The sequence below is a fragment of the Somniosus microcephalus genome, chromosome 9, assembly GCF_052327205.1.
Source record: "Somniosus microcephalus isolate GS21.2 chromosome 9, FLI_Smic_1.0, whole genome shotgun sequence".
NCBI classification, from domain to species: domain Eukaryota; kingdom Metazoa; phylum Chordata; class Chondrichthyes; order Squaliformes; family Somniosidae; genus Somniosus; species Somniosus microcephalus.
In genome coordinates, this window is record NC_140995.1 from 14,366,897 (window position 1) to 14,394,455 (window position 27,559).

Here is a 27,559-nt window from a genome sequence, read left to right on the forward strand (position 1 = left end):
ATGGATTGGGAGCAAAGTGGATGGGGGGAGGGCGGGGGTCAGGCGATCAAGAGTGAGGAGGCAATCGAGAGGGAGGCCGAACAGAGGCTGGCAATGGTTTCCAGTGGAGCCAGTTGCTGCCTAGGTTCGCACATGAACGGTAGGCACGTAGGAGACAGCATTGGGTATCTGTGGAACTGCACCCCAGCATGAGACAAGGGGATAGATCTTGACTATGTGTGGCAGTGTCAAACAGGCGATTGTGACTCTCCAGCCCGTTTTACATTTCTCCCAATTGTTATTTGTGTTGACTTCAAAAACGGGAATAAAAATCAGTGGAAATGTAAAACGGGCTGGAGAATCACAATCACCCGGTTGACACTATCGCACAAAGTCAAGATCTACCCATTCCGCCCCCCGCCCCCCCTATGCTTTCAGGGAAAAAGGAGAAAACTGCAAAAGAAAAAAAATGTTGTAGCCTTTTTCTCTGACTATTGCTGTGTAACGCGAAAGCAAAGATTGATTTTAGATTTTTATGACGCTGAGATACTAATAAGCAATGCACATACCGCTGCAGACTGGTACCACAGCTTTGTACAAGCATTCTGCAAGTTCAGCTGATGCCAGCCAGAAAGAGCGACTCCGTCAAACATCAGATGAGAGGCACCCTCTGCATTGTCACACACCTACACCCAGCCACCTAAAGTCAAGGAAGAGCTTCATGAACAGTGTTGTTCCATTACAATCAACCTCATCTGAAGCCCGCATCGCCTTGTGGAAAGACCGGCTCGCCAGTCTTGAACAACCCCCAGCGATGGAAATTTTACCCTGATGAAAGCCTTCCCCCAGGAGCTAATTGCAACTGGGCAATCTGGAAGTGCCTTAACAGACTTAGGACCGGTGTAGGTTGCTCAAAGGTGTCACTAAGCAAATGGGGATATTCAACCAGCCCGACAACTTGTGAATGCGGAACTGAGGCACAGACTATGCAACATCTCCTGCAATGCCCATCGTTAGAGGAACCCTGCACTGTTGCAGATCTTGCCGAATTCAACAACAAGGCGCGAAAATGTGTCCAGTTCTGGCTGGGCTAAGTATAGACTGTCCGTGGACACGATAAGAAGAAGAAGCTGATGCCAACAAAATGGTTGTCGACGCAATGTAGATTGTACTTGTAGACAGTTTCATTTTTGCAGAGCTCTAGCCAGTTGCAATTTCCATAAAGATATTATGTGTTTATTGAAGCATTTTGCTGTCCAATATAAAAGGAAATATTTTTCTGGCCATTTGGTATTCATTTCTTCTGTCTCATCTTAAATATCAGAGCAGGCGTTTTTGCTTTTTTTTTTCCTGCCCCTGCTGCCTTTGCTCCGCTAACATGATGTCGGAATGATAATAATCTTTGTCACTCCTCACACAGGCGAGCTGGCAATGACCCTAGCTGACCCAATTGAAATTGATTTTGTTGCTGAACTCTTAAGAGGTGCTGCAAATTAACCTGAGATCCATAGCAGATCAGGAAAGCAAGGCACCGAGTACAAAGACTTCGACAACTAAGCAAAAAAAAAAAAAAATTAGCTCGAGCAGAGGTATTTAAGTACAGGAAGATAAATGGCTACAATGGCTTGCTTTGATAGAACATCTGTAGTAAAGCAGAGAAGAATGACATGAGGTTTGAGAAAAACCTGTAATTTAATAGCCTAATTTCCTGCCTGGCCTACTAGAAATATCTGTCTGCCACTGACAGCTGACGAAAATGCACAAGGATTTGATTTGCTCCTCCAGTGCAAGACAAGTTCAGGCCTATCTGTCCCTCAGGCTGCTCAACCTCAGACAGGCCCAGTGTCTGGTATCCACTAGCTCATTATACATTCGGATACGCTTTCCCCCCCGCCCCCCCGGTCCCTGTTGCTTTTGATGTCTCCTTCCTTCTCTTGCGGTTCACTTGAACCATATAAAAGTTTAAAACGAGTCACTTGCTGAACAAGAAGCAGCACGGAATCAGTACATGATCCTTTGCTTAATCTGCTTTAGGTTGACGTGCTGTAGTGTATCTGTCACACCTACAATACGGGCTAATTCCAAATGAGCTTTGTCAACTTGTACTGGCCCAGCAATCCAAGCACTTTTTGAATTAAACCGTTCCGTAGCGCAATCGGATTTAATCACTTGAGGCCCCTGTGTACTTTTCTACTTTGTTGCTTACCAACATTCAAATGCTTTGATACCATCACAGATATCACAGAGGTGACACTATCAAGTTGTCCAGGACTCTGCGTGCTGGCCCTTTCTTGTATCACAGCAGGAAATACCTAAAAGATTCGGTTGCCATTGGAAACAGGCGAGCCCATTCTCAGCTGCTGCATTAGAGAGATCAAAACCCCAAATAGCCCAGAGGGCAGTACTGGACACGTAAAGGGATTTTTCTACTGAATCTAAGGCCAATTGTGCTGGAAGTGTTATTTCCCATCATTGCAGCATAATATATATTTGCTGATTTTCTTCGCTTTTCACTGCGCACCTGAAGTAACAGTCAGGAGGATCCACTGGCTCAGTTTGCAAAGGTAGCGTGGAAAGTGAAGAGTACAGATCAGAGATTCCCAGGTTTGATTCCCAGTTTTTTAAAATTCATTTATGGGATGTGGGTGTCGCTGGCAACGCCAGCATTTATTGCCCATCCCTTGAGAAGGTGGTGGTGAGCCGCCTTCTTGAACCGCTGCAGTCCGTGTGGTGAAGGTGCTCCCACAGTGCTGTTAGGGAGGGAGTTCCAGGATTTTGACCCAGCGACGATGAAGGATCGGCTGATATACTTCTAAGTCAGGATGGTGTGTGACTTGGAGGGGAACTTGGAGGTGGTGGTGTTCCCATGCGCTTGCTGCCCTTATCCTTCTAGGTGGAAGAGGTTGCGGGTTTGGGAGGTGCTGCCGAAGATGCCTTGGTGAGTTGCTGCAGTGAATCTTGTAGATACACACTGCAGCCACGGTACGCCGGTGGTGGAGGGAGTGAATGTTTAAGGTGGTGGCTGGGGTGCCAACCAAGCGGGCTGCTTTATCCTGGATGGTGTCGAGCTCCTTGAGTGTTGTTGGAGCTGCACTCATCCAGGCAAGTGGAGAGTATTCCATCACACTCCTGACTTGTGCCTTGTAGATGGTGGAAAGGCTTTGGGGAGTCAGGAGGTGAGACACTCGCCGCAGAATACCCAGCCTCTGACCTGCTCTTGTTGCCACAGTATTTATGTGGCTGGCCCAGTTAAGTTTCTGGTTAATGGTGACCCCCAGGATGTTGATAGTTTGCGTTGGGTTCACTGATATCAGCTGGGTGAGCGAAGGGGCACGACAATTGGTCTCTGGAAGAGAAAAAATCAGACAGTGCTCCAGCTCCAGCTGCCAATTGCCATCCAGTGACTGCAATTGGAAAGTGTGCGTCCGTGTGTGTATATTACGTCTGTGTGTGCGCGTGCGTGTATATGTGGTTGTATGTGTGTGCACATGTGTGTGCGTGTATATGTGTGTCCATTCTGTAAGGACAGGGTTGGGTTTCACTGTGGCGCCCCTCATGGTTAAATATCTAGTCAATTACTGTTTAGGCTCACCAATGAAGATTGGCCACCTATATGAGGTACCAGAAGGTGCTGCTGCCCATAGAGATCAAGCCTTCAGAAAGGGGATAGGGGAATCGCCCCACTCCAGAGACTTGAGCACAAAATCCAGAATGACGCTCTGGTACAGTACTGAGGGAGTGCTGCACTGTCGGAGGTGCTGTCTTTCAGATGAGATGTTAAACCGAGGCCCTGTCTGCTCTCTCAGGTGGACATAAAAGATCCCATGGCAATATTTCGAAGAAGAGCAGGGGCGTTCTCCCCGGTGTCCTGGGGCCAATATTTATCCCTCAATCAACATCACTAAAAAACTGGTCATTATCACATTGCTGTTTGTGGAAGTACTTCATTGGCTGTAAAATGCTTTGGGGCATCCTAAGGCCGTGAAAGGCATTATATAAATGCAAGTCTTATTTTTTTACATCAGGTTAACCCCCCAAAATATCTTTATTGTATGTGGGGCATTGCACCTGTGAAAAATGTGACCACCACATAAACCTTCTATTCAGTTCAACTGGGTCAACTCGATTTCTTTAGGACAATCTAAATTTGTCTCAGTTTGAGTTCAGGTTTAGATACAACAACGATCGGCATTTATATTACATCTTGAAGCAGAAGAACATCCCAAGGTGCTTCACAGAGTTGTAATCAAATAAATGGAGCCAAAAGCTTGCTCAAACGGATAGATTTTAAGGTGGTTCTTAAAGGCGGAGGGGGAAGTCAAGAGGCGGGCAGGCTTAGGAAGAAAATTACAGAGCACGGGGCCGGCGAGGCAGCTGAAGGCACGGCCGCCAAGGCCAGAGTCAGAGGTACACGTTGCGCGGGACCCGCTGGCCGTGGGCGGAAGTGGGGCAGCCGCCTTTCCCCCCTCCCCCCAAAATGGGCCTTAACGGCCAGCGCTAACACCTCCAGTTTCTAAGCCCTTCCGTTTAATTTTGTAGCATCGGGTTAATGTTACAAAGAGCAATCCAAATTTGACACGAGCGGCCTTGTTACTGGGATGTCAGTGTTGGTTTCCATACGGTAACGTGTGAGCTGAAAGAAACCGGACCTGTCAGCAGCCCAAAAGGTTAATAATTTACTGCATTTTCTTGAGCTTACTTGCTCAGCATCGTTCCTATTTTCATGGAGACAGAGAGAGAGAGAGAGAGAGAGAGAGAATTTGTTTGTTTGGTACATCTGCAGTCTCATTTTCTTGCATGTCTACTCGACTAATTAGCTCATTTGTTTGATGGAATGGGGGGGGGGGGGGTGGGGACAGTGCACCTGAGCAAGCCGAGCCAGATTGAAGCCAATTGTCTTGACTCTGGCTTGGCACGGCATCAATAAAAACACAAGACTTTATCGACAAGGCAAGGATGGGATTCAAATCCGCAGGAGCACAAAGGCAAATACGGCGAAAGTGTCACTTAGATTTCCTGTGCACAGGAGGATTTATGCTGATTACAGCTGCGGTCGCATTTTAACTGTGTTGCATTACAAGTCCTGTCCCATATCCTTCCACTCAGCCTGAAAGCAGGACAGCATTCAGCGCTTTCACTTATGGTTGCGTCCGCTGTCTTTAGCTCTATGTGATCCAGGCATCGAGAAGGAGCTGGCCGTCTGTTTGAGATACTGCATTGAAACTTATAAAATTCTAACAGGACTAGACAGACTGGATGCAGGAAGGATGTTCCCGATGGCGGGGGAGTCCAGAAACAGGGGTCACAGTCTAAGGATAAGGGGTAAGCCATTTAGGACAGAGATGGGGAGGAATTTCTTCAACCAGAGAGTGGTGAACCTGTGGAATTCTCTACCACAGAAGGCAGTTGAGGCCAATTCATTAAATATATTCAAGAAGGAGTTAGATATATTTCTTAAGGCTAAAGGGATCAAGGGATATGGGGAGAAGGCAGGGACAGGGTACTGAGTTTGGATGATGAACCATGATCGCATTGAATGGCGGAGCAGGCTCGAGGGGCCGAATGGCCTACTCCTGCTCCTATCTTCTATGTTTATGTTTCTATGTTTCTATGCATCGTCGCTGGAGCAGACATGTTGGAGCAGCCAGCGGAGAGCCGAGACACGGAGCGGGGTGGGTAGGGTGAGTAAAATCAAGCCTGACGATGGATCACAGACCTGAAGCGTTGGGCTGGATTTTCATTGGGCCATAGAGGCGGGATTGGAGGTGTGTGGGGGGTTAAAATCTCGAAATCGGGGGGCACGAACCCATCCCGCCCCCAACCCGCCTCCATGCCAGTTTCAAAGGAGGCGGGTACCCGCCCCGCACTGGGAGCCGCCTCCCCGAGGCGGGAAGGGGATTAGTGCCAATTAACTGCCTGTTAACAGGTAGTTAACAGGCAGTTTTTAGCCTAATCCCTATTTTTATTGCTGAAGTGTGGGATTCCCGACGGCTCCAAACCACGCCAAGTTAGCGAGGTGGACCGTCGGGCTGAAGGGCTTGGAGGGTTCGAGATGTCCGGTGTTCAGGTGAGTGATGGGTGCATGAGTGCAGAGGTAAGTGTGTTTGGTGTGTGTAAAGTGTTTAAAGTATTTACTTACCTTTACTTACCTTTACAGCCTTCCTTCCTTCAGGTCTCGGGTGTCCCTCATCTCACCGGCACAGAAAGCAGAATGGCCGCTATCTGTCAAAAGTTGCAGCATTCAGCTTTCTGTTCTGGAGAGATCTCTAAATCAGCCTGTGAGGAAGGAATTAACTTGGAGTACAGATTGTCAGTGTTTGACAGCTTCAAAGAGCTATCAAACGCTGATATTTCATCTGTCAAGCTCTTGACAGATGAAATGTCAATCTGTGACGTCACCTGTTGCCTGGTGGCCCTTAATTGGCCTGCTGAGCCCGCTGGGCAGGCTCAACAAGGTCAATCAAGTGAAAATCGCGTGGGTTGGCCACAACTCGATGGAGGCGGGGCTACAACCCCGAAAGTTGTAGTCCCGCCTCCTACACGCCTCCAGTATCAAAATCCAGCCCGTTGACTCTGTTTTTCTCTCTCTGCGGATACTGCCTGACCTGCTGAGTGTTGCCAGCATTTTCTGTTGTTATTTCAGATTTTCAGCGTCCACAGTATTTTGCTATTGTCCCGTAAACGAGTAATGGATTTCTTTTTTTTTAAAACACAAGTGGAAGGCATTTGACGATGAACCCGACTGACACGGAAACTCTGAAAGAAGAAAAGAGTGAGAGAAACACTGCAAAAGAAAGACTTGCATTTATATAGCGCCTTTCACGGCCACCGGACGTCTCAAAGCCAATGAAGTACTTTTGGAGTGTAGTCACTGTTGGAATGTGGGAAAGGGACAAAGGGATTGAAATGAAGTAGGTCAAGAGAACAGCTGGATTACAGTTAGAGGGAGATACAGAAAAACCCACATGACTATAGTGGCAATCATTTTAAAAAAGAGGGGAAAGTGAAAGGGGAAGAGTTAAAGTGATTGTAATCTCCATTGAGAAATAAGATGTGAAACAGAAAAAAAATACAAACAGAATGGGCTGGATTTTCCAAGCCGCGAGGAGGCGGGTTTGGAGTTGGGAGTGGGGGGAAAATTGCAGAATTGGGGGGCAGGAACCCATCCCGCCCCCAACCCGCCTCCGTGCCAATGTCCCAGGAGGCGGCTACCTGACCTGTGCTGGGAGCCGCCTCCCCGAGGCGGGAAGGGGATTAGTGCCAATTAACTGCCTGTTAACAGGTAGTTAACAGGCAGTTTTTTGCCTAATCCCTATTTTTAGCCCTGAAGTGTGGGCTGTCCGAGGGCTCCGAACCATGTCAAGTTAGCGAGGCGGACCGTCGGTCTGCAGGGGTTGGAGGGGTCGAAATGTCCGCTGTGCAGGTGAGTGATGGGTGCATGTGTGCAGAGGTAAGTGTGTGAGGTAAGTGTAAAGTGTTATAATAAGTTTTACTTACCTTTACTTTCTCCTGCAGGATTCCTCCCTTCAGGTCTCGGGAGTCCCTCAGTTCACCGGCACAGAAAGCAGAATGGCCGCTGAACTGTCAAAAGCTGCAGCCTCTGCTTTCTGGTCTGGAGAGATCTCTAACTGAGTCTGAGTAGAAGGACTCAAGTTAGAAGACAGATTGTCAGTGTTGCAGCTTCACAGAGCTGTCAAACACTGATTTTTCATCTGTGAAAAGCTCTTGACAGATGAAATGTCAATCACTGACGTCACCAGTAACCAGGTGTCCCTTAATTGGCCTGCTGAACCCGCTGGGCGGGCTTAACAAGGTCAATCAAGGGAAAGTAGTGTGGGTTGGCCAGAAGTCGCTGGAGGTGGGACTACAACTCAAAAAGTGGGAGTCCCGCCTCCAAAAGCTCCCCATTGACAAAATCGAGCCCATTAACTTTTTTTTAAGTTCGTTTTCATGGGATGTGGGCGCCGCTGGCAAGGCCAGCATTTATCGCCCGTCCCTAGTTGCCCTTGAGAAGGTGGTGATGAGCCGCCTTCTTGAACCGCTGCAGTCCGTGTGGTGAAGGTACTCCCACAGTGCTGTTAGGGAGGGAGTTCCAGGATTTTGACCCAGTGACGATGAAGGAACGGCGATATGCTTCTAAGTCAGGATGATGCGTGACTTGGAGGGGAACTTGGAGGTGGTGGTGTTCCCATGTGCCTGCTGCCCTTGTCCTTTTAGGTGGAAGAGGTCACGGGTTTGGGAGGTGCTGCCGAAGAAGCCTTGGTGAGTTGCTGCTGTGCATCTTGTAGATGGTACACATTGCAGCCACGGTACGCCGGTGGTGGAGGGAGCGAATGTTTAAGGTGGTACAGGGGGTGCCAATTAAGCGGGCTGCTTTGTCCTGGATGGTGTTGAGCTTCTTGAGTGTTGTTGGAGCTGCACTCATCCAGGCAATTGGAAACTATTCCATCACAATCCTTACTTGTGCCTTGTAGATGGTAGAAAGGCTTTGGGGAGTCAGAAGGTGAGACACTCGCCGCAGAATACCCAGCCTCTGGCCTGCTCTTGTTGCCACAGTATTTATGCGGCTGGTCCAGTTATGTGTCTGGTCAATGGTGACCCCCAGGATGTTGATGCTGGGGGATTCGGTGATGGTAATGCCATTGAATGTCATGGGGCGATGGTTAGACTCTCGTTTGTTGGGGGGAAAAGGAAACAAAAGGGCAAAAAGATTTCAACAGACTAAATTAAAGAATCATAACTAAATATAGAGGAAAGGAAATAATTATCTTAATATTGCTTTGTTTATCCATTGTTCCCCCTCATTAAATTATGTGTTTTTGTCAACTCTCTTCCCTTTTGTCTCCCCTCCTCTCCTGAAGGTACTGACTCTAGCTGGGATACAGTTCGCGCTCGCTGACAGCCCTCCAGTGCCATGACCAAGTGGTCAGGCTGCTAAATTGTGAAGGGCCTCACCGGACAAGCCTGATTCTTCAGCCCTGGCTTAGTACTGCACTGATTAGTGAGCTTACCCACCAGTCTCATTCTTCTTCATGATGGGCCCAGCGCAGGTTCACCAGACTGATACCGGAGTCAAAAGGGTTAAATTACAAGGACAGGTTGCATAGGCTCGGCTCGTATTTCCCTGAGTATAGAGGATTATTGTGGGGGGGGGGGTCCAATTGCAGTGTTTAGGATGATTAAAGGATTTAATTGGGTAGATAGAGAGAAACCATTTCCTCTGGGGGTGGTGGTGGTGGTGTTCAAGGGGGAAAAACCTTAAAATTAGAGCTGGGCCATTATGGGGTGATGTCAGGAAGAACAAAGAATGGTGGAAATCTGGAACTCTCTCCCCCAAAAAGCTGTTGAGGCTGGGGGGTCAATTGAAAAATTCTAAATTGAGATTGATTGATTGTTTTAAGTCAAGGGTATTAAGGTTCACGATGGTTAAGATACAGGTCAGCCATGACCTCATTGAATGGTGGAACAAGCTCGAGGGGCTAAATGGCCTACTCTTGTTCCTAAGATATTACTGGGTCTTTCCTGATGGCTGAAAGACACTGGGCCTGTCAACAGCCCAAAGGTTAATAATTTACTGCATTTTCTTGAGCTTACTTGCACAGCATCATTTCTATTTACATGGAGACAGCGAGAGAGAGAGAATTTGTTTGTTTGGTACATCTGCAGTCTCATTTTCTTGCATGTCTACTCGACTAATTGTCGAGTGGGGAGGGGGCCTTGGTGGGGAGGGGGGTGTTGAGGGGCGGGGAGGGAGGGAGGAGGCGGGGTGGGGAGAGGGAGAGGGGGCGTTGGTGGGGAGGGGAGGGGGAGGGTGGCTGGGGAGGGAGGGGCACGGTGGGGAGGAGGGTGTTGAGGGGTGGGGAAAGAGGTTGGGTGGGGGAAGGGGGATGGTGGGGAGGGAGGGGGCGGGGTGGATGGGGGAGGGGAGGAGGGGGCGTCGGTGGGGAGGGGTGTGTTGAGGGGTAGGGGAGTGGGGAAGGAGGGTGGGTGGGGGGAGGGGGCCTCGGTGGGGAGGGCGGTGTTGAGGGGGGGTGGGGAAGGAGTGGGTGGGGTGGGTGGGGAGGGGTGTGCTTAGGGGTGGGGAGGGAGGGAGGCACGGTGGGTGGGGAGAGCGGGGCAGTGGGGAGGGGGGAGGTGTGTCAGTGGGGAGGTGGGTGTTGAGGGGTGGGTGGGGGAGCAGTGGGGAGGGGGCAGGCAGTGGGGAGAGGGGGGGTGCCGGTGGGGAGGGGTGTGTTGAGGGGTGGTGGGGTGGGGAAGGGGGAGGGGCGGGGTGGGTGGGGAGAGGGAGAGGGGGCATCGGTGGGGAGGGGGGTGTTGAGGGGCGGGTGGGGAGGGAGGAGGGCAGGGTGGGAGTGGGGAGGGGAGCAGTGGGAAGGGTGCGTCGGTGGGGAGGGGGTGTTGAGGGGCGGGTGGGGAGGGAGGGGGGTGGGAGTGGGGAGAGGGCGTCGGTGTGGAGGGGGTGTTGAGGGGTGGGGGAAGGGGGAGGGTGGGTGGGGGGGATGGAGGGGGCGGGGTGGGTGGGGAGAGTGGGGGCAGTGGGGAGGGGGTGTCGGTGGGGAGGGGGGTGTTGAGGGGTGGGGGGGTGGGGAATGAGGCTGGGTGCGATCAAACAGGCTTCTCATTCCTGGTTGTTATCCAGCGATTCCCGTTGGAAAGTGCACACGTTTGGACCCTGGGTATCGACAGGCACTGCTCAGCTGTAATGTGTAGCAAGTGAGTAAAAACTGACAGAGAACAGAGGAATATAATGAAGCCAAAATAGAAATAAGAAAAGAGAAAACAAAATAAAAATATACTCATTTAAAGGAGCCTTTATCTTAAGTCGAGTCATTGTAAAACTAGGCAAAATTTGTATGCCTGAGCTATCAAGGGATTGTATTTTAGAAATATTTTTGGTTTTACTTCAGATCTGTATCTCCATGGAGGAAGAGAGGATGGTTACATACATAACCTCGTGATGTAGTTTCCTGGCCATCATTACCATGGCGAGTTGCTGTATAACTCTGTGACACAGGAGTAGGAGTATTTTTGCATGAAGTTCCTTCCATTGAAATCTGAGCCTGATCCTCATCCATTTACAGTGCGGGACAGCCATCCTTTAGTGGCGGCACTGTGGGGCAACGGGAGAGGAGGAGGCAGATCATTAAATGAGCTGGTGCCTCCCGTGGGCTCCAGCGCCTCGGCTGGTGGAAGCTGAATCAACACCATAAGAACATAACATAAGAAATAGGAGCAGGAATAGGCCACTTGGCCTCTCGAGCCTGCTCCGCCATTCAATAAGATCATGGCTGATCTTGGGCTCAAAGCCGCTTCCCTGCCCGCTCCCCATAACCCTTCACTCCCTTATCTTGCAAAAATCTGTCTATCTCCACCTTAAATGTATTTAATGACCCAGCCTCCACGGCTCTCTGGGGCAGAGAATTCCACAGATTTACGACCCTCTGAGAGAAGAAATTCCTCCTCATCTCAGTTCTAAAAGGGCGACCCTTTATTCTGAAACTATGTCCCCGAGTTCTAGATTTCCCCACGAGGGGAAACATCCTCTCTGCATCTACCTTGCGGAGCCCCCTCAGTATCTTACATGTTTCAATAAGATCACCTCTCATTCTTCTAAATTCCAATGAATATAGGCCCAACCTGCTCAACCTTTGCTCATAAGTCAACCCCCTCAACCCTGGAATTAACCGTGTGAATCGTCTCTGAACTGCCTCCAATGCAAGTATATCCTTCCTTAAATAAGGAGACCAAAACTGTACGCAGCACTCAAGGTGTGGTCTCACCAGTGCCCTGTACAGTTGTAGCAGGACTTTCCTGCTTTTATACTCCAAGCGGGAAAAATTCAGTTGGTTTGCGCCTCCCGTTAGCGCCTTAAGATGGCGCTAATGGGGCATAAAGCAACTAGCGGCGATGTTTGCGCCGCTCACAAAATTAACTAGACATTTTGCGGCGGCACTAAACACTACCGCCACGATCCCCTGCGCCGGACCGGATATTGAGTGGCGCCCCCTGCCTTACCGCCTGTCACTAGCAACGACAGGTTGAGGGGAGCGTTTTGCAGTCAGGAAGGGACTGGGGGAGCGCTATTTAAAGGCGCCCGCTTCCTGCCTTTTTTTGTTGGTGACATTTTTGCACCACGCATTCTGAGAGAGAGCGAGAGAGAGACTTCTGGAGAGATTCAACGCTGTGTGAAGGAGTTTTGGGTACTGAACAGCACTTTGCAGGTTCATTTTGATTTGCCCTTCCTTGTATCGATTTAGAAGAGACTATGGGGGCTGCACTCTGAGCTCTTTCCCTGGGCCTCTCCATTGTTCTTTCCAGCAGATTTGATGTACAGGTCTCTCCAGGCCGAGATTCAAGGCTGCAATGAGCAGGATGTGGATGGAGAGCAAGATCAACCCTCCCCTTTAAGAACTGGCAGGCGCCATTGTGTCTGTGTTCCTTTGCTGACTGACATCACATGAGCTTTGCCAGCGCTCTGAGGTTGTGCCTCGCTCCTCGGCCTTTGCGCCTTAAGACAGGCGTGATGCTCCTGATTTAGCGCTCCAATCACCTCCAGGGGCGATAAAAGCCAAATTTGCAGTCAGAGGCAATAATTAGTGCCAGGCGCTAATCTTTGCGCCCGGCTGATAATTGCGCCCCAAATGGAGCGATACTGAATTTCTCCCCCCAAACCCCTTGCAATAAAGGCCAACATTCCATTTGCCTTTTTGATTACTTGCTGTACCTGCATGCTAACTTTTTGTGTTTCATGCACAAGGACCCCCAGGTCCCTCTGAACTGCAGCATTTTGTAATCTCTCTCCATTGTCCTACTTCTTCAGCTTTATTCTTCCAAGGGGACCAGGGTGAAAGTAACATCACAGCCATGGATCTGGGGTAAACTGTTTACACTGAAGCATCGTGCGTCAGCACTGATGACACTTACAGTGGAAGTAAAGGCTCACCAGTTTCATGCTGGTACAAAGCTGGGGTGAAATGTGAAGGGGCCAGTTAAAACCGGTTAACTTGTTTCTTTGAGAATGAATTCGCCAATCCTATATTCTGAAATTGGACTTTGCATGAATATTTCAATGAAAAAGCTAAAACACACAGTTCTCAAAGTCAGGTTGTGAAACTTGGCAACAGTCTGTTCTCAGAGTTGAAAGCCAGCGTCTCCTTTCCCAAGGCTAAAGTCAGGAATTTCTCTCGAGTGTTACAAGTGGTAATCCGTCCTGCCATGGATTAAACATTTGACAATTTGTCCTGATCATGTGTCTGAAGGAAGTCACCTGCTAACCTTCTCACCTAAGTGTATCTCGTGGTTCTAATTGTATTTGCACTATTGTTGTCCGCTGTACTATTATTGCCCAAAGCAAAAATATTTTCTCAGATGAGAACCTATGCTATGGGGCTTAAATTCCCCAGCCTCAACAGTGCTCCTCGGTGGAACTTGAGCACAGGAATGCCAACAGGGAAAGAAGAAAGAAAGACTTGCATTTATATAGCGCCTTTCACAACCTCAGGACGTCCCAAAATGCTTTACAACCAATGAAGTATCTTCGAAGTGTAGTCACTGTTGTAATGTAGGAAATGTGGCAGCCAATTTGCGCACAGCAAGCTCCCACAAACATCAATGTGATAATGACCGGATCATCTGTTTTAGTGAAATGGGTTGAAGGATAAATATTGGCCAGGACATCGGGGAGAAGAGAACTCCCCTGCTCTTCTTCGAATAGTGCCGCGGGATCTTTTACGTTCACCTGTGAGAGCAGAGAGGGCCTCTGTTTAGCGTCTCATCTGAAAGATGGCACCTCCGACAGTGCAGCACTGCTTCGGTACCACACTGGAGCGTCAGCCTAGCTTGATGTGCTCGAGTCTCTGGAGTGGGACTTGAATCCACAACCTTCTGACTCAGAGGCAAGAGTGCTGCCCACTGAGCCACGGCTGACAACAGAGGCAGAATTTCTGGCAGGGTCTGCAGATGTTGGGTCTTCCGCCCAAAGCCAATTCGGGTAGGGGCCTGGGGCGGCTGGACCTTGAACCTTCCCAAACGTGGCCCCGAACATCAGAGTGGGCAGAGCTAAGGGGAGGGTAATTCCACACTGAGAATTTTCTAATGCCCAACGATTTGAATGTTGTGATGAACTCGGGGTATAGATCCTTTGAGCAATGGAATTGAGGCCCACCTGGGGGACCAGGCATGGATTCTGACCCCGATCCCAAATTGAATTCCCAGTTTTATTCGTAGTATCAGCTCCTTTATAAAGAGGTCCAATTGGGCTGATTTAAAACAAAAAATGTTGTTAGCTGCTGACACGAGCTACCAAAGGAACAGCTGGCCAGAGCCATTTCCCCCCCTCTCCTTCCTCTTGGTGAATGCCCAGGATGTACCCATAGTGCCACGAGCCCCCTGCTGGCATTATTCAAACCAGGTGGGCACCGCCCTAACCCTGGATTCTCTGGCGGGGTCAGGAGTGGAGGTCACTGGATCTTGGTCTATGGCGCGTCCACCAGCGGAGAGAGCCTGGGAATTTCCGGCCCCAGTTTCTCCTCGAGTGTCTCCTCATAACTATAGATTCTCAGCTCTGCTATCATTCTATAGTGTGCGGAGCTCAGTCACATGTTGCCTTTAACATAGAAACATAGAAGATGTAATGATATCAGCAAATAGTGATGGTGTTTGTCTGTTTGATTATGATGCCTTACCAGCATGTTTGCATGTATTGATTACTTATGCCTGACCAGCAGAGGTCATGTGAGAGACAAGCAGTTTAGTTTAGTTTCAGTTTCGTTCTAGATGCATCACTAGCATGGTGTCTCCTGAAATGCTGTATAAAGAGTTGAACAGACTTTAGATTAAAAGACATTGGCCTAGAAATTCACTAGCCTTAGCGCCGCTTTTGAGGCGCTAGAGGGACTAGCGCCAGAGTTATGGCCAGTTGAAAAATTCCCTGGGGCCCTAAAGCGGCGTTGCACCGGTAGCGCTGCACCGGCATCGATGACGTCATCGGTGTGCGCAGCGTCCCGGTTGCCATGCCGACGGGCCCCAGCGCCGAAATTCAGTTGCGGCCGCCTCGCCCGTGGCAGCCGCAACTAAGACTCTGGCAACCGAGTCTTACACAAGTTAGCGCCGGCGCATTAAGGTCGCGCGGCGGCCGGCCGCTTTCCCGCCGGCCGCCTGCCCGCACCTCCCTCCCCGGACTCCTCCACCCCCCCCCCGCGGAACAGATGCGTCTGGCCTGCAAGCCCGGCACTTGTCCGAGGTGCCGGGCTCATTTTTGAAAAAATCAAACGGCCAGCGATCGGGTGAAGGCAGCGCCTCCTTAACGGGAGGAGGAGGCCTGCACTTCCCCAGCCTGCCGCACCGCATCGGGTGCCGCAGCGCCGGATTAGCACCGCAATTCGGCACTCAGCGCCCATTGGGAGGCACTCACGCCCGCCAGTAGCGCCGGCAGCCGTCTGGGCGCGGCGCTACTGAATTTTTGGCGCGCGCAAGGGAATTAGCGCCGGCGCTAAATTTCCGGCGCTGAAGCCCTGGCGCGGCGTCAACTCAATTTCTAGGCCATTCTCTTTCATAAATGTCTCGTCATTGAACCCACAAAGAAATCAATACAGAAGATAGGAGCAGGAATAGGCCATTCGGCCCCTCGAGCCTGCTCCGCCATTCAATGAGATCATGGCTGATCATCCAAACTCAGTGCCCTGTCCCTGCTTTCTCCCCATATCCCTTGATCCCTTTAACCTTAAGAAATATATCCAACTCCTTCTTGAATATATTTAATGAATTGGCCTCTACTGCCTTCTGTGGTAGAGAATTCCACAGGTTCATCACTCTCTGGGTGAAGAAATTCCTCCTCGTCTCTGTCCTAAATGGCTTACCCCTTATCCTTAGACTGTGACCCCTGGTTCTGGACTCCCCGGCCATCGGGAACATCCTTCCTGCATCTAGTCTGTCTAGTCCTGTTAGAATGTTATAAGTTTCAATGAGATCCCCTCTCATTCTTCTAAACTCCAGCGAATATAAGCCCAATCGACCCAATCTCTCCTCATACGTCATTCCTGCCATCCCAGGTATCAGCCTGGTGAATCTTCGCTGCACTCCCTCCATGGCAAGAACATCCTTCCTCAGATAAGGCGACCAAAACTGCACACAATACTCAAGGTGTGGTCTCACCAAGGCGCTGTGCAACTGCAGCAAGACATCCTTGCTCCTGTACTTGAACTGAGCCAGTGACGGGTTTTGAAGCAAAAAGTTTTGAGTATAGAAAATAACATTGAAAACTTAATTCAGATTAGCTGAACGGTTTCCATGATTTTTATGCTTGCAGGAAAAAATGGAAGCAGTGCCGGTTTAGATTTTATCAGGTCACACGCCATCTTGATGGTACGGAGACACATATAAAGTATGGTAATGATAAGTTGGAGATTAAAGTCACTTTGTTCCAGGAGAGGGCTTGAACCAGTGACCTCCCAACTTAGCAGCAAGAGTGCTACAACTAAGCCAAGCTGACCCTGACCACATCGGCTTCAGATGCTGCAACATAACATGAGCATTGCGTGCTGGAGATTATCAAACAAAAAAAAACAGTCAGGCAACAAATATAATTGAAAGTGATCTGTACAGGCGACTTCAGATATAAACAAGATACAGAACGTCTTAGCAGATGTGTGGCATGCTTCCCTGTCATCATGCATCAACCGTATGGCACTGATGGAGTAAGAAAGGGTGACAGAATCAAGCTATGCATTCAAATGTTTCAGACAATATAATACATCAGTTTGAAAAAGAAAAGTTCTCAAATCCTAAGAAGAGTACTCCTGCATCAGTAAACGATTTAACATTATCCCATTCTTTATATTCTGTGCGGTCTCAGCCAACTCAACTGGTGATATATAGTTCAAGGCTGTTTGCTGTTACCCTTAATGCCATTTTTCTTCATACACTTCTCTGCTCTCATTATTCTCTTGGCCTCCTTTTGTTGCTTTCTATAATCCTCCACATTTTCTTTCTTGCCACTGTTCTTCACCGATACATCTCCCTGTGTTTAATACTGGTCCCAATCACCCTCGCAGAGCCACGGTTACATCAAACCACAATTGCCTCCTTTGCCGTCATTGTTGCAAACTGATCCAAGGCTGGGTACGTAGTGCACACTGCTTATAACAAACAGTAGAAGGAATCTCCCTTCATACACTTGACAGATAGACCTGTCAAATATATGAATGGAGATCAATTAAAAAACATAGTAAAACATGAAATAAATTTAAAAAACACAGCACATTTTTAAAATGAGTTGAAATTACAATAAGTTAAATATTTTAAACGAAAATTTAATTTTTTGAAAAATATAATTAAAGTTTTTTATGGGGCTAAAAATAAATTTACCTTTTTTAAAAGTATTTTTAAATGATAAATGAGTGAAAAAACATTTTTTTTTCTAACTTTTTTCAAATCTTACCAGGCGTAAGATATCTAAGGGTTTTCAGCGGGCGGAGGTTCTGCAGAAAGCGGAACTCTCTGCCCGCGGAGGCCCTCCTCCAGGGCAGGCGTCCGATCTGTCAAGAATGCTCTTGACAGATCGGAAATGCCAGTTTTCAGCGCATGCGCTTGGCATTCCTGAAACCGGCATTTCCGATGTCCCTACGGAGGCACATCTGTAGGGATCAGAAAATACAGCCCATTGTTCTTGAAAATAAATAATACTAATTTCTAGTTGCATTTTTGTCATCGGTACGCCTGCCTTTTGGGTACCAACTAAAGGTACAATATAAAATCGTCAAATTCATATCAGTGTGCTGGTAAGTGAGAATAGCTGAAGAGAGAGACTTGTATTTATATAACGCCTTTCACTACCTTAGGATGTCCCAAAACGCTTTACAGCCAATTAAGTACTTTTGAAGTGGAGTCACGGTTGTAACGTAAGAAACGCGCCAGCCAATTTGCGCACAGCAAGCTCCCACAAACAGCAATGTGATAATGACCAGATAATCTGTTTTAGTGATGTTGGTTCAATGATAGATATTGGTCAGGACATCGGGGATAACTCCCCTGCTCCTCTTCGAAATAGTGGCCATAAGATCTTTTACTACCACCTGAGAGAGCAGACAGGACTTTGGTTTAACATCTCACCCGAAAGACGGCACCTCCGACAGTGCAGCACTCCCTCAGCACTGCACTGGAGTGTCAGCCTAGATTTGTGTGCTCAAGTCTCTGGAGTGGGGCTTGAACCCACAACCTTCTGACTCTAGAGATGAGAGTGCTACCAACTGAGCAGTGGAAAAACAGTCAATGTACATTTTTATTTTATAAACGAACAGGCTGCCTGCTGGACTAGCATTCATGCTTTAATACGCAGCCGTCCAAGTGATACAAGAGGGCAATGAAACTGCAGCTCCGTACTCATATGGCATTGAAAGTAGCCAATACAGTTCTGTACCCCTTGGCGCATTAAACAGCTGAAGACACCTCTCCGGGGAGCACCCCAGTCATAGCAACACGTGGTAATAAAACAAGATTTATTTTTGCCTTCATGACTGGTTTCGAAATGTGGTCTGAAACGTGTCTTATAGTGACCATAACCCCGTTTGCACTGCCACTCATTTACTGATGCCCTGGGGTGAGTGAGTATAATCCCAAGACATGGATAGGACATTTGCAGCACAACTGTGAAGCTATTGGGGAAGCTAATAGAAATGACAGAGGGCAGTGTTTGAATAATGCTGCTGTTCTCCCCAGAATTCAGGGGTGGGCGTGCTTTATTTAGCTGTTAACATGTGCAAGGTACACATGGGCCTGTATTTTCCGATGCCTACGGGTGGGTACGCGCTGTGTACACACCCGTAGGGACATCAGAAATGCCAGTTTCAGGCACGCCAAGCGCATGCGCTGAAAACCGGCATTTCCGATCTGCGGAGAATCCTCTTGACAGATCCTCCGCCTGCCTTGGAGAAGGGCATCTGCGGGGAGAGAGTTCCGCTTTCTGCAGAACCTCCGCCCGCTGAAATCACTTAGAAATCTTACGCCTGGTAAAAGCCTGAGTAAGGCCTGCTTTTACCAGCATAAGAGTTTAAAAAGTAAAAAAAAAACTTTTTTTTCACTCATTTATAATTTTAAAATACTTTTAAAAAAGGTAAGTTTATTTTTAGCCCTGTAAAAAACTTTAATTCTTTCTTTCAAAAAATTTAATTTTTGTTTAAAATATTTAAATTAATGTAATTTTAAATCATTTTAAAATGTGATTTAAAAAAAAATGTATTTAATGTTTTAGTGTCTTTTTGGGGTGATCCCCATTCATTCATATATTTGACGGGTCTATCTGTCAAAAGTATGAAGGGGGATTCCCTTCTTTCATTGGCTCGCCTGGCCCAGGTGATCCCAGGGACGCTTGCGAACCACCTGCGCCCCTGGGATACGTGGGCCCTGCGCATTTCGACTTTGGAGGGGCCCAGGATCGGAAGTGTCCAGACCTCGGGAACCCTCAGGTAAGGGCGTAGATTTTTTTCCGATAGAAGGCCTCCGCACGCAGGAAGCCTCCGATCGGAAATTACGGGCCAAGGTGTGTGCTACTTGCTATGATGTCCTGGAAGATCACCAGAGGGTTTCCCCACTAAATTTTTAATACCTTTTGTTCTACTTCTGACATTTTGCAGGTTTTAAAAGGATTTGCCACCATTCAGCATTGCCTGAGGGAACAACATGAGTATTTTGTTAGATGCAGACTGCAGTGCATGACTGTCACAAAGCCTTCCAACCTCGCGGATATCAGTCTCTAAAATGGCTTTTTGAGGATGTCACAGAGCCAACTTGTTGGAAATGATCTTCTGATAGCCCATCTTTGTTTTGGGGAAAAAAAAATCCCAAGTTTTTAAGGTAGTAATTTATTACGGTGCAAATAATGTCTCACGGGTCATTAATGGTGTCGCAGTCTGTGGCTCTGAGGTCACCTCGGATCACTGATGTGCACTGCAGCTGGCAAAAGAGCTTGTGTTGATATACAGAAGAGCTCAATCCTGACAGGGCTGAGTGCTCACAGACATGATTGAGAGGGGGAAACAAGAAAAAAGTTCCCAGTCTTATCTCGTGTGCTGTGAGACATGCACTCTCTGGGGCAGCCCTTGCTGGCCTTCCATGCTCTTCGGGTGCCGTAGCATTGCTTTCCCAGATGTGATGCAGTCTGCGGGGCCTTGCCTTTATTAGCCGTGGCATAGAATACAAGAGCAGGGGTGGGGGTTATGCTTCAACTGTATAAAACACTAGTTAGGCCTCAGCTAGAGTACTGCGTGCAGTTCTGGTCACCACATTACAGGAAAGATGTGATTGCACTAGAGAGGGTGCAGAGGAGATTTACGAGGATGTTGCCGGGAGTAGAGAATCTTAGCTATGAGGAAAGATTGGCTGGGGTTTGTTTTCCTTGGAACAGAGGAGGCTGAGGGGAGACATTATTGAGGTGTATAACCTCAAGATGCCTCCGCAAGCTCCTGCAAATCCATTGGCGGGATAGGTGCACCAATGTCAGTGTTCTCGCTCAGGCCAACATCCCCAGCATCGAAGCTTTGACCACGCTCGATCAGCTCCGATGGACGGGTCACATTGTCCGCATGCCCGATACGAGACTCCCAAAACAAGCGCTCTACTCGGAGCTCCGGCACGGCAAGAGAACCCCAGGTGGGCAGAGGAAACGCTTCAAGGGCACCCTCAAAGCCTTCTTGAAAATGTGTAACATCCCAACCAACACCTGGGAATCCCTGGCCCAAGACCGTACAAAGTGGAGGAGAAGCATCCGGGAAGGCGCCGAACACCTCGAATCTCTTCGCCGGGAGCAAGCAGAAGCCAAGCGCAGGCACCGCAAGGAGCGCACGTCAACCCAAGCAGCCCACCCACCCGCCCCCTTCAACCACCGTCTGCCCCACCTGTGACAGAGACTGTAGGTCTCGCATTGGACTCATCAGCCACCTGCAAACTCATTTTTAATGTGGAAGCAAGTCATCCTCGGTTCCGAGGGACTGCCTAAGAAGAAGAGAAGAAGTATAAAATTATGAGGGGCCTAGATAAAGTGGATAGAAAGGACCTATTCCCCTTAGCAGAGGGGTCAAAATCCAGGGGGCACCGATTTAAAGTAATTGGTGGAAGGTTTAGAGGGGATTTGAGGGGAAATTTCTTCACCCAGAGGGTTGTGGGGGTCTGGAACTCACTGCCTGAAAGGGTGGTAGAGGCAGAAACCCTCACCACATTTAAAAAGTACTTGGATGTGCGCTTGGGATACTGTAACCTGCAGGGCTACGGACCAAGAGCTGGGAAGTGGGATTAGGCTGGAGAGCTCTTTGTTGGCCGGCGCGGACACGATAGGCCGAAATGGCCTCCTTCCGTGCTGTAACTTTCTTCTATGATTCTATTTCTATGACCGTAAATCCGCTGCAGAACCTCGGGAAGACACTAGCCGGTTCGTTCAAGCTTGGCCTGTGAGAATTCCAGGTGGGACCTGCAGCTGCTGAGCTCCTCACAACAAAAGACAGGGATCAGCGGCGCCCCACAAAAAAAAAATCCAAGGCATGCATTCTATCCTACCGCTGTCATCGAGCTCTGAAAGGTAGAGGCAGGAGTCGTTTCTGAGTGCTGGCCAGCACATCATTCGTGGTTATTTGATAAGCTGTAGGAACTTTCCTTTCCAGCTCGATAAAGGCACCAGCATCCACACGACACAAAAGTGCAACCAGTGGACCGTTCCGTTCAAACAGTGCAACTGCACCTGTCTTCAGAGGCCCTGCGGATTTTGTTTGAGGAGCTTGCTTTTTTTTTCTGTGTGTGTGTATGTGTGGGGTAAAAGGAAACCACTTTCATGAGGTGTACAGTGCTACGTTTCCAAAATGCGTGGGAGGTTCATCTCCGTGTTGGTTGTATTCAAGAATTATAAAAGCACTTCTTATTCTTCAATGGAAAAAAAAATATATATAACGAATAATAGACTTGAAGGTTGTAATTCAAAGAAGGGATGTAGGTAACACCATAAACCACAAAAAGTGAAACCCAACCAGTTTTAGAATACCATTTGAAGCCTGAGATTAAGTTACGGCTTTTAACTGCTGCAAGTCATAAAAATCTTTTGAAAAATGTTAAAGATCTCCATTTGAACTTAGTCGCAGGTCATTCGGTATGGACGGGGAAGTTCACACTGATCTCAGATTAAAGCTATTGGCCGATTGTAACATTTGGTATAAAATCATATGATCAATACTGAATAATTATGAGTTTGATTTTATCAGTGTTTCAGCAGTCAGTATACTTCCTGGTATGAGTGACGGGGGCTTAAATTGGCCAACCTCCGAAAACGGGTGTGGGGATCGTGGTACGCGATCCACCCGCAGCCGTTCATTGTGATGCAGGCAGCATGTTACATTCGTGCTGTTCATTGGCTGCCCACATCAGCGGGGGGCCCAATATCGTGAGTCGGCTGGTGCTACTTAAAGGCAGCCTGCCCCTCTTAAAGGGGAGGTGCATTGTGGCCCCAAGAAGTGGCGGGAGTTTCTTGAATCGTGAATCTGGGCGGTGACACTTTGAGCGATGGCTGAACATGTGAGAGAGCACGAATCAAGGTTTTCTGACAATGCACTGGAGGTCTTGGTGCAAGATGTAGAGAGAAAGAGAGGCATCCTGTATTTGCAAGGGGGTGGGGGGCATTAGTGGCAGAGATCAATGTCAGGAGTGTAGCTTCAAGAACATGGATGCAGTGCAGGAAGACGTTTAATGATCTGACATGAGTAGTCAAGTTGAGTGAGTTCCTCTTCAAATGACATATCCCATCAATTGCACCATTAGCCTCATCTAAAGCTCAATTCACTGCACCCCCATCACTCACCTATCAACAATCTCTATCAATCAATACTCAACCCTTCAATTCATGTTCTACCTGATCCTCAAACACTTAGCACTGTTGTAAGCCTTGCACCCACAACTCACGACTCGCACACACTGGCAGCTATTCAACCTTGGCAGCCACATCACCCCAACCTATTGCACGACGCTCACTGACACACTTACCTATTTCTTGCAGGAGAAGGTGGCGCAAAACAGGAGGCAGTAGGAAAAACTGGAGGAGGACAAGTGCGCCTGCATGTTTTAACCCCCATGGAGGAGTCAGTGCTGGCCATTATGGCAAGGGGCATCGCTGAGGTCGTGACCACTGGTGGCCTTGGGGGGATCAATGATCAGGGTATCTGCATACCTAATCCACCTCCTCTCTTCCCACTTCTCCCTCATCCCACAATCTCTTCTGACTCACAAGTTGCAGATGGTGTAAGCACACACTTCTTACTTTCTCCTCACCACAACCCAAATCTTGTTTTCATTTCAGATACCCAGGTACTGGAACCTTCCCAGTCAGAGGAGGGAGAGGAAGATGAAGAGACACTGTCACTCGATCTTACACTCACTCCAACCAGCTCACAGACTGACACTGCGTGTATTTTAAAGGCTAGGATAGAGGAGGGATCTGCACATGGTGAGACACCGGGCACAATTGCACAGGAGCCAGGGAAAGGAGCTAGTTCTGCTGCAGAGGAGTCAGATGAGGACTTTGATGGACCAAAAGAAGGGTGTACACAACTAAATGCTTGGTGCACTGGAAAGCCTGCCAGAAATCCTCAATGTCAAGGAGCATGGAGAAGTCCAGCACCAGCTCAGCACAGGGCTTTGCGCAGAGCTTGCAACCCATCCTTTCCAATGTGAAATGGGTGGTCACCTCCATCAGCACACCTGTGGAACCCACGATGTTGCAGCATCTGATGGCAGATATCACAACTTGCATTGCAGCACAAACAACTTCTATTGCAGCACAAACTGCTTCCATCAAAGGTCTGAGTGCTATCGCGGAAGCTCAGACTGCTGCCATCGTGGCTTGGGAAACGAATGGGGTTTCCAGGTTATTGCAGTCCATCAATCTGTTCTCCAACAGACCAGCAGGATTGCTGAGGCACCGCCCCGGGAGAGTGGCAGTGGCTCCATGGAACAGGACTCCCAGGATGACAGCAGTCCTGATCCCACCCATGCCCTTGCTGTTGCCTGTCATCCAGCCAGCCCAGACTGCTGCAGCCCAGGCCGAGATGGTGCAGTCTGAAGCCTAGACACGGCCCAGAACTGCTCGAGGTCGCCCTCCAAGGCCATCTGCAATCTCCTCAATTGAAGGTCAGCAGCCTTCCACCACCCATGCTGCAGCTACTGGGGTAGCACCTCGTAGGAGCACTAGGATAGGCAAAGGCACACGGAAGACAGGCACTAAGGGAATGCACAAGGGTGATTAATTTATTTTTGCATGCATTATGTAATGACTGAACTCCTAAAATTGTATTAGAATGTGCATTTTCTGGTTGTTTTTATTTTTGTGTTGTCAGAAAGGTGACGATGTGATGGTCAGTGATAGAGGAAAGGTAAAGAGCGTGGAACTGTTGGTGAATGGGGACTTGTGGTCGAGGTTACTGGTATCGTTCATGAATAATCGCATAACATAGAACCTGGGCAGAAAGGGGCTGTCTACTTTGTAACCTCTCTTCCTCTTCTTGTTCCTGCACTTCCTGTTGCACTTCCTCCTCCTCCACTTCCTCCTCCTGCTCCTCTTCTTCATGCTCCTGCTCCTAAGCTTCTTGCCTGATAGGTGGTGCCAAGGGTTCATACTGGCCAGGTTGTACAGCAGGCAACATACTACTTCAAATCTTGATATCCACTCAGTTGAGTACTGCAGGACTCCTCCAGAGCAAGCCAGGCAGCAGAAGCATTGCTTGAGGATGCCGATGGTGTGCTCTATAATGTTCCTTGTGGCAGCAAGGCTCCCATTGTAGGCGATGTGCAGGTGTGCTTGGGTTCCTGACTGGAGTCATGAGCCATGTCATGAGTGGATAACCCTTGTCGCCCAGTAGCCAGCCTTTGACTTGCCATGGTGGGCCAAATACAGGTGGCACAGAGGACTGGTGCAGAATGAAGTGATCATGACTGCTGCTAGGATAACAGCGAATACGGCCTCCTGCTGAGAGCCCTTCTGCTCCTCCTCCTCCTCCCTCTTCTAGCAGCTTGTCCTGCTCTGTGTGGCCTCTCTTTATTCTCCCGGTCATGTTCAATTCCCAGAGGAAGTCCTACCAGGCCACCCATGTCTGAAAGCAACGTGTTTCAGCTCAAGATTTTAAATGAACAAAGAACTACTTCAGCACCAGCCAGACCACTCCCTGTGGCCAAGCATAGGGAGGCTCCAAAAACACGTGCAATTGCACCAGCAGCCAGAAGATACAATCCAGCAACTAACCTGTAAGTAGTTCATGATCCCTTTAAGTAGCACTGGTCAGGGGTAGTTCATGCCTTTTAATGTTGTGTTCAGCTGTGCGAGGTTAAGACAGGGCGTTGGCTGGAGTGTGCAGTTGGAAAATGGCAGCGCTGGCATCAAATCAGCGTTGTACACTGATATGCGCATGACCTGTCTGCTCTCCATGCTGCCAGTGGTTGTCAGGTGAGTGCGCAAAAACCCCTTTAACAAGATGGCGTCCTCCGCAGAAGTGTGCGCGTGCATCTTGGTCCCCATTTTCGAACATTAGTGGCCTTGTAGCACCTAAAAAAAAAGGGCGCTACATGGCCCAACTTAGCCCCCAGAACGTCAAACGTCAACTGTTGACTCCAAAAAAAACATTTACGCACAAGTTATGAAATGTTAAAGGTTTGACTCTTAGAAAACGACTGTTGGACTCTAAGACTATTGATGTAAAAAGTGCTTGGTTTGAGTATAAAACAAAGCTTTAATCAACTGTTTCACAACCATGAGATTTCTAGTTACATCACTAGTTCCTGGTTACAGAAACATCCTGAGCAAGCTGGGCTCACGCCCGAGTATTTATACTCCTTGGACGGCGCCACCAGCTAGCCGCCCAGTGTTACCACATGAGTCATGACAAGATTCATGACAACTATCATTTAATATTTGTCACAGATTCACACATCGTAATAATAGATACCAACTGGTGCAAGAAAGATAATTATATTAAATGATGAACTTCTCTTTTCAACTATGATGTTTGCAATGGCACAGTTGTATTTAAGGGACAGGATTCGAACAATAAAGGGAGAAAGCTTCCTCTGTGCCTTCTTTTGTAGGAAAATTGCAAGCCTATTCTTTAGAAATGCTATCATTAGCGTACGAGGGAAATTTCCCCCCCAACTTTTCCTGCAAGGTGCATTACCTTGTGGATAAACACAGGTGCAATGAGGCAGTACGTGATACAATGCTATCATCTCATTGTCTACTTTATCTGCACCCACCAATTATATATTTTTAAATAGTACATTTTAATAAGAATTATGAGTTCATTACCTTTTGAAAAGGTTTGCGCTACATCCGAGTTTGTAACAGCTGAATATTTCAAAAGAGCTGCTCTTGGTGCCAGAAATTGGGATTATCCGAAGACAAAATGCCTCCAGGAGCTGGTAACATCTTTTAACTCCACCGTTACATTTAATACTTTGCTAAAACAAACACCTCTGGACTTGCTCTATCAGATGATTGACCAGGTGATGTCATCTCTGCTGGCAAAGGGCAGCATTCAGTGTGCCAGCTCCTTTCCTGCCAAGGACCTCGCTTCTCTACCTGAAGCTTTACGGTGAACCATCTTGTAGAAGAGCTACAGCTGAAGAAAGTATTGCACGGACTCTGCAATTGTTGCTGGCATTTTGTACGCTATTCTCCACAAATTTATAGTAGCACCAATGTATTGTATTCTCCAACAAAATGACTTTAGTTGATGTTTCCTTGGAACAAATCAACTGCTCCGTTTCTACTGATGAGCCTCCGCCAGCCTTACAACCCTCCGAGATCTTTGCGCTCCTCCAATTCTGGCTTCTTGCGCATCCTCGATTTTAATCGCTCCAGCATTGGTGGCCGTGACTTCAGCTGCCAAGGCCCTAAGCTCTGGAATTCCCTCCCTTAAACCTCTCTGGCTCTTGACCGCGCTCTCCTTCTTTAAGATGCTCCTTAAAACCTATATCTTTTGCCAAACCTGACATAAAAACCTGTTCCATCTCCAGCTTTTTCCAGTTCTGACGAAGGGTCATCGACCTGAAACGTTGGGCAGGATTTTCATTGGGCCGTGGAGGTGGGATTGGAGGTGTGCGGGGGGTTAAAATCCTGAAATCAGGGGTCCCGACCCCATCCCGCCCCCAACCCGCCTCCATGCCAGTTTCAAAGGAGGCGGATACCCGACCCGCACTGGAACCCGCCTCCCCGAGGCGGGAAGGGGATTAGTGTCAATTAACTGCCTGTTAACAGGTAGTTAACAGGCAGTTTTTAGCCTAATCCCTATTTTTAATGTTGAAGTGTGGGATTCCCGATGGCTCCAAACCATTCCAAGTTAAAGGCGGTGGACCGTCGGGATGAAGGGCTTGGAGGGGTCGAGATGTCTGGTGTTCAGGTGAGTGATGGGTGCATGAGTGCAAAGGTAAGTGTGTTTGGTGTGTGTAAAGTGTTTAAATAAGTTTTACATACCCTTACTTACCTTTACAGCCTTCCTTCCTTCAGGTCTTGGGAGTCCCTCATCTCACCGGCACAGAAAGCAGAATGGCTGCGAGCTGTCAAAAG

The 27,559-nt window shown here is 48.4% G+C and overlaps 1 protein-coding gene across 1 annotated transcript; it reads left to right on the top strand.

Annotated features, from left to right (window-relative positions):
- On the top strand, positions 1–25,977 carry LOC147112269 (uncharacterized). Its single transcript, XM_085996822.1, has 3 exons — positions 1–139; positions 23,006–23,548; positions 25,919–25,977. The coding sequence occupies exons 1-3, from the start codon at positions 1–3 to the stop codon at positions 25,975–25,977; spliced, it is 741 nt and encodes a 246-aa protein (XP_085852948.1).
- Positions 25,978–27,559: the final 1,582 nt, after the last annotated feature.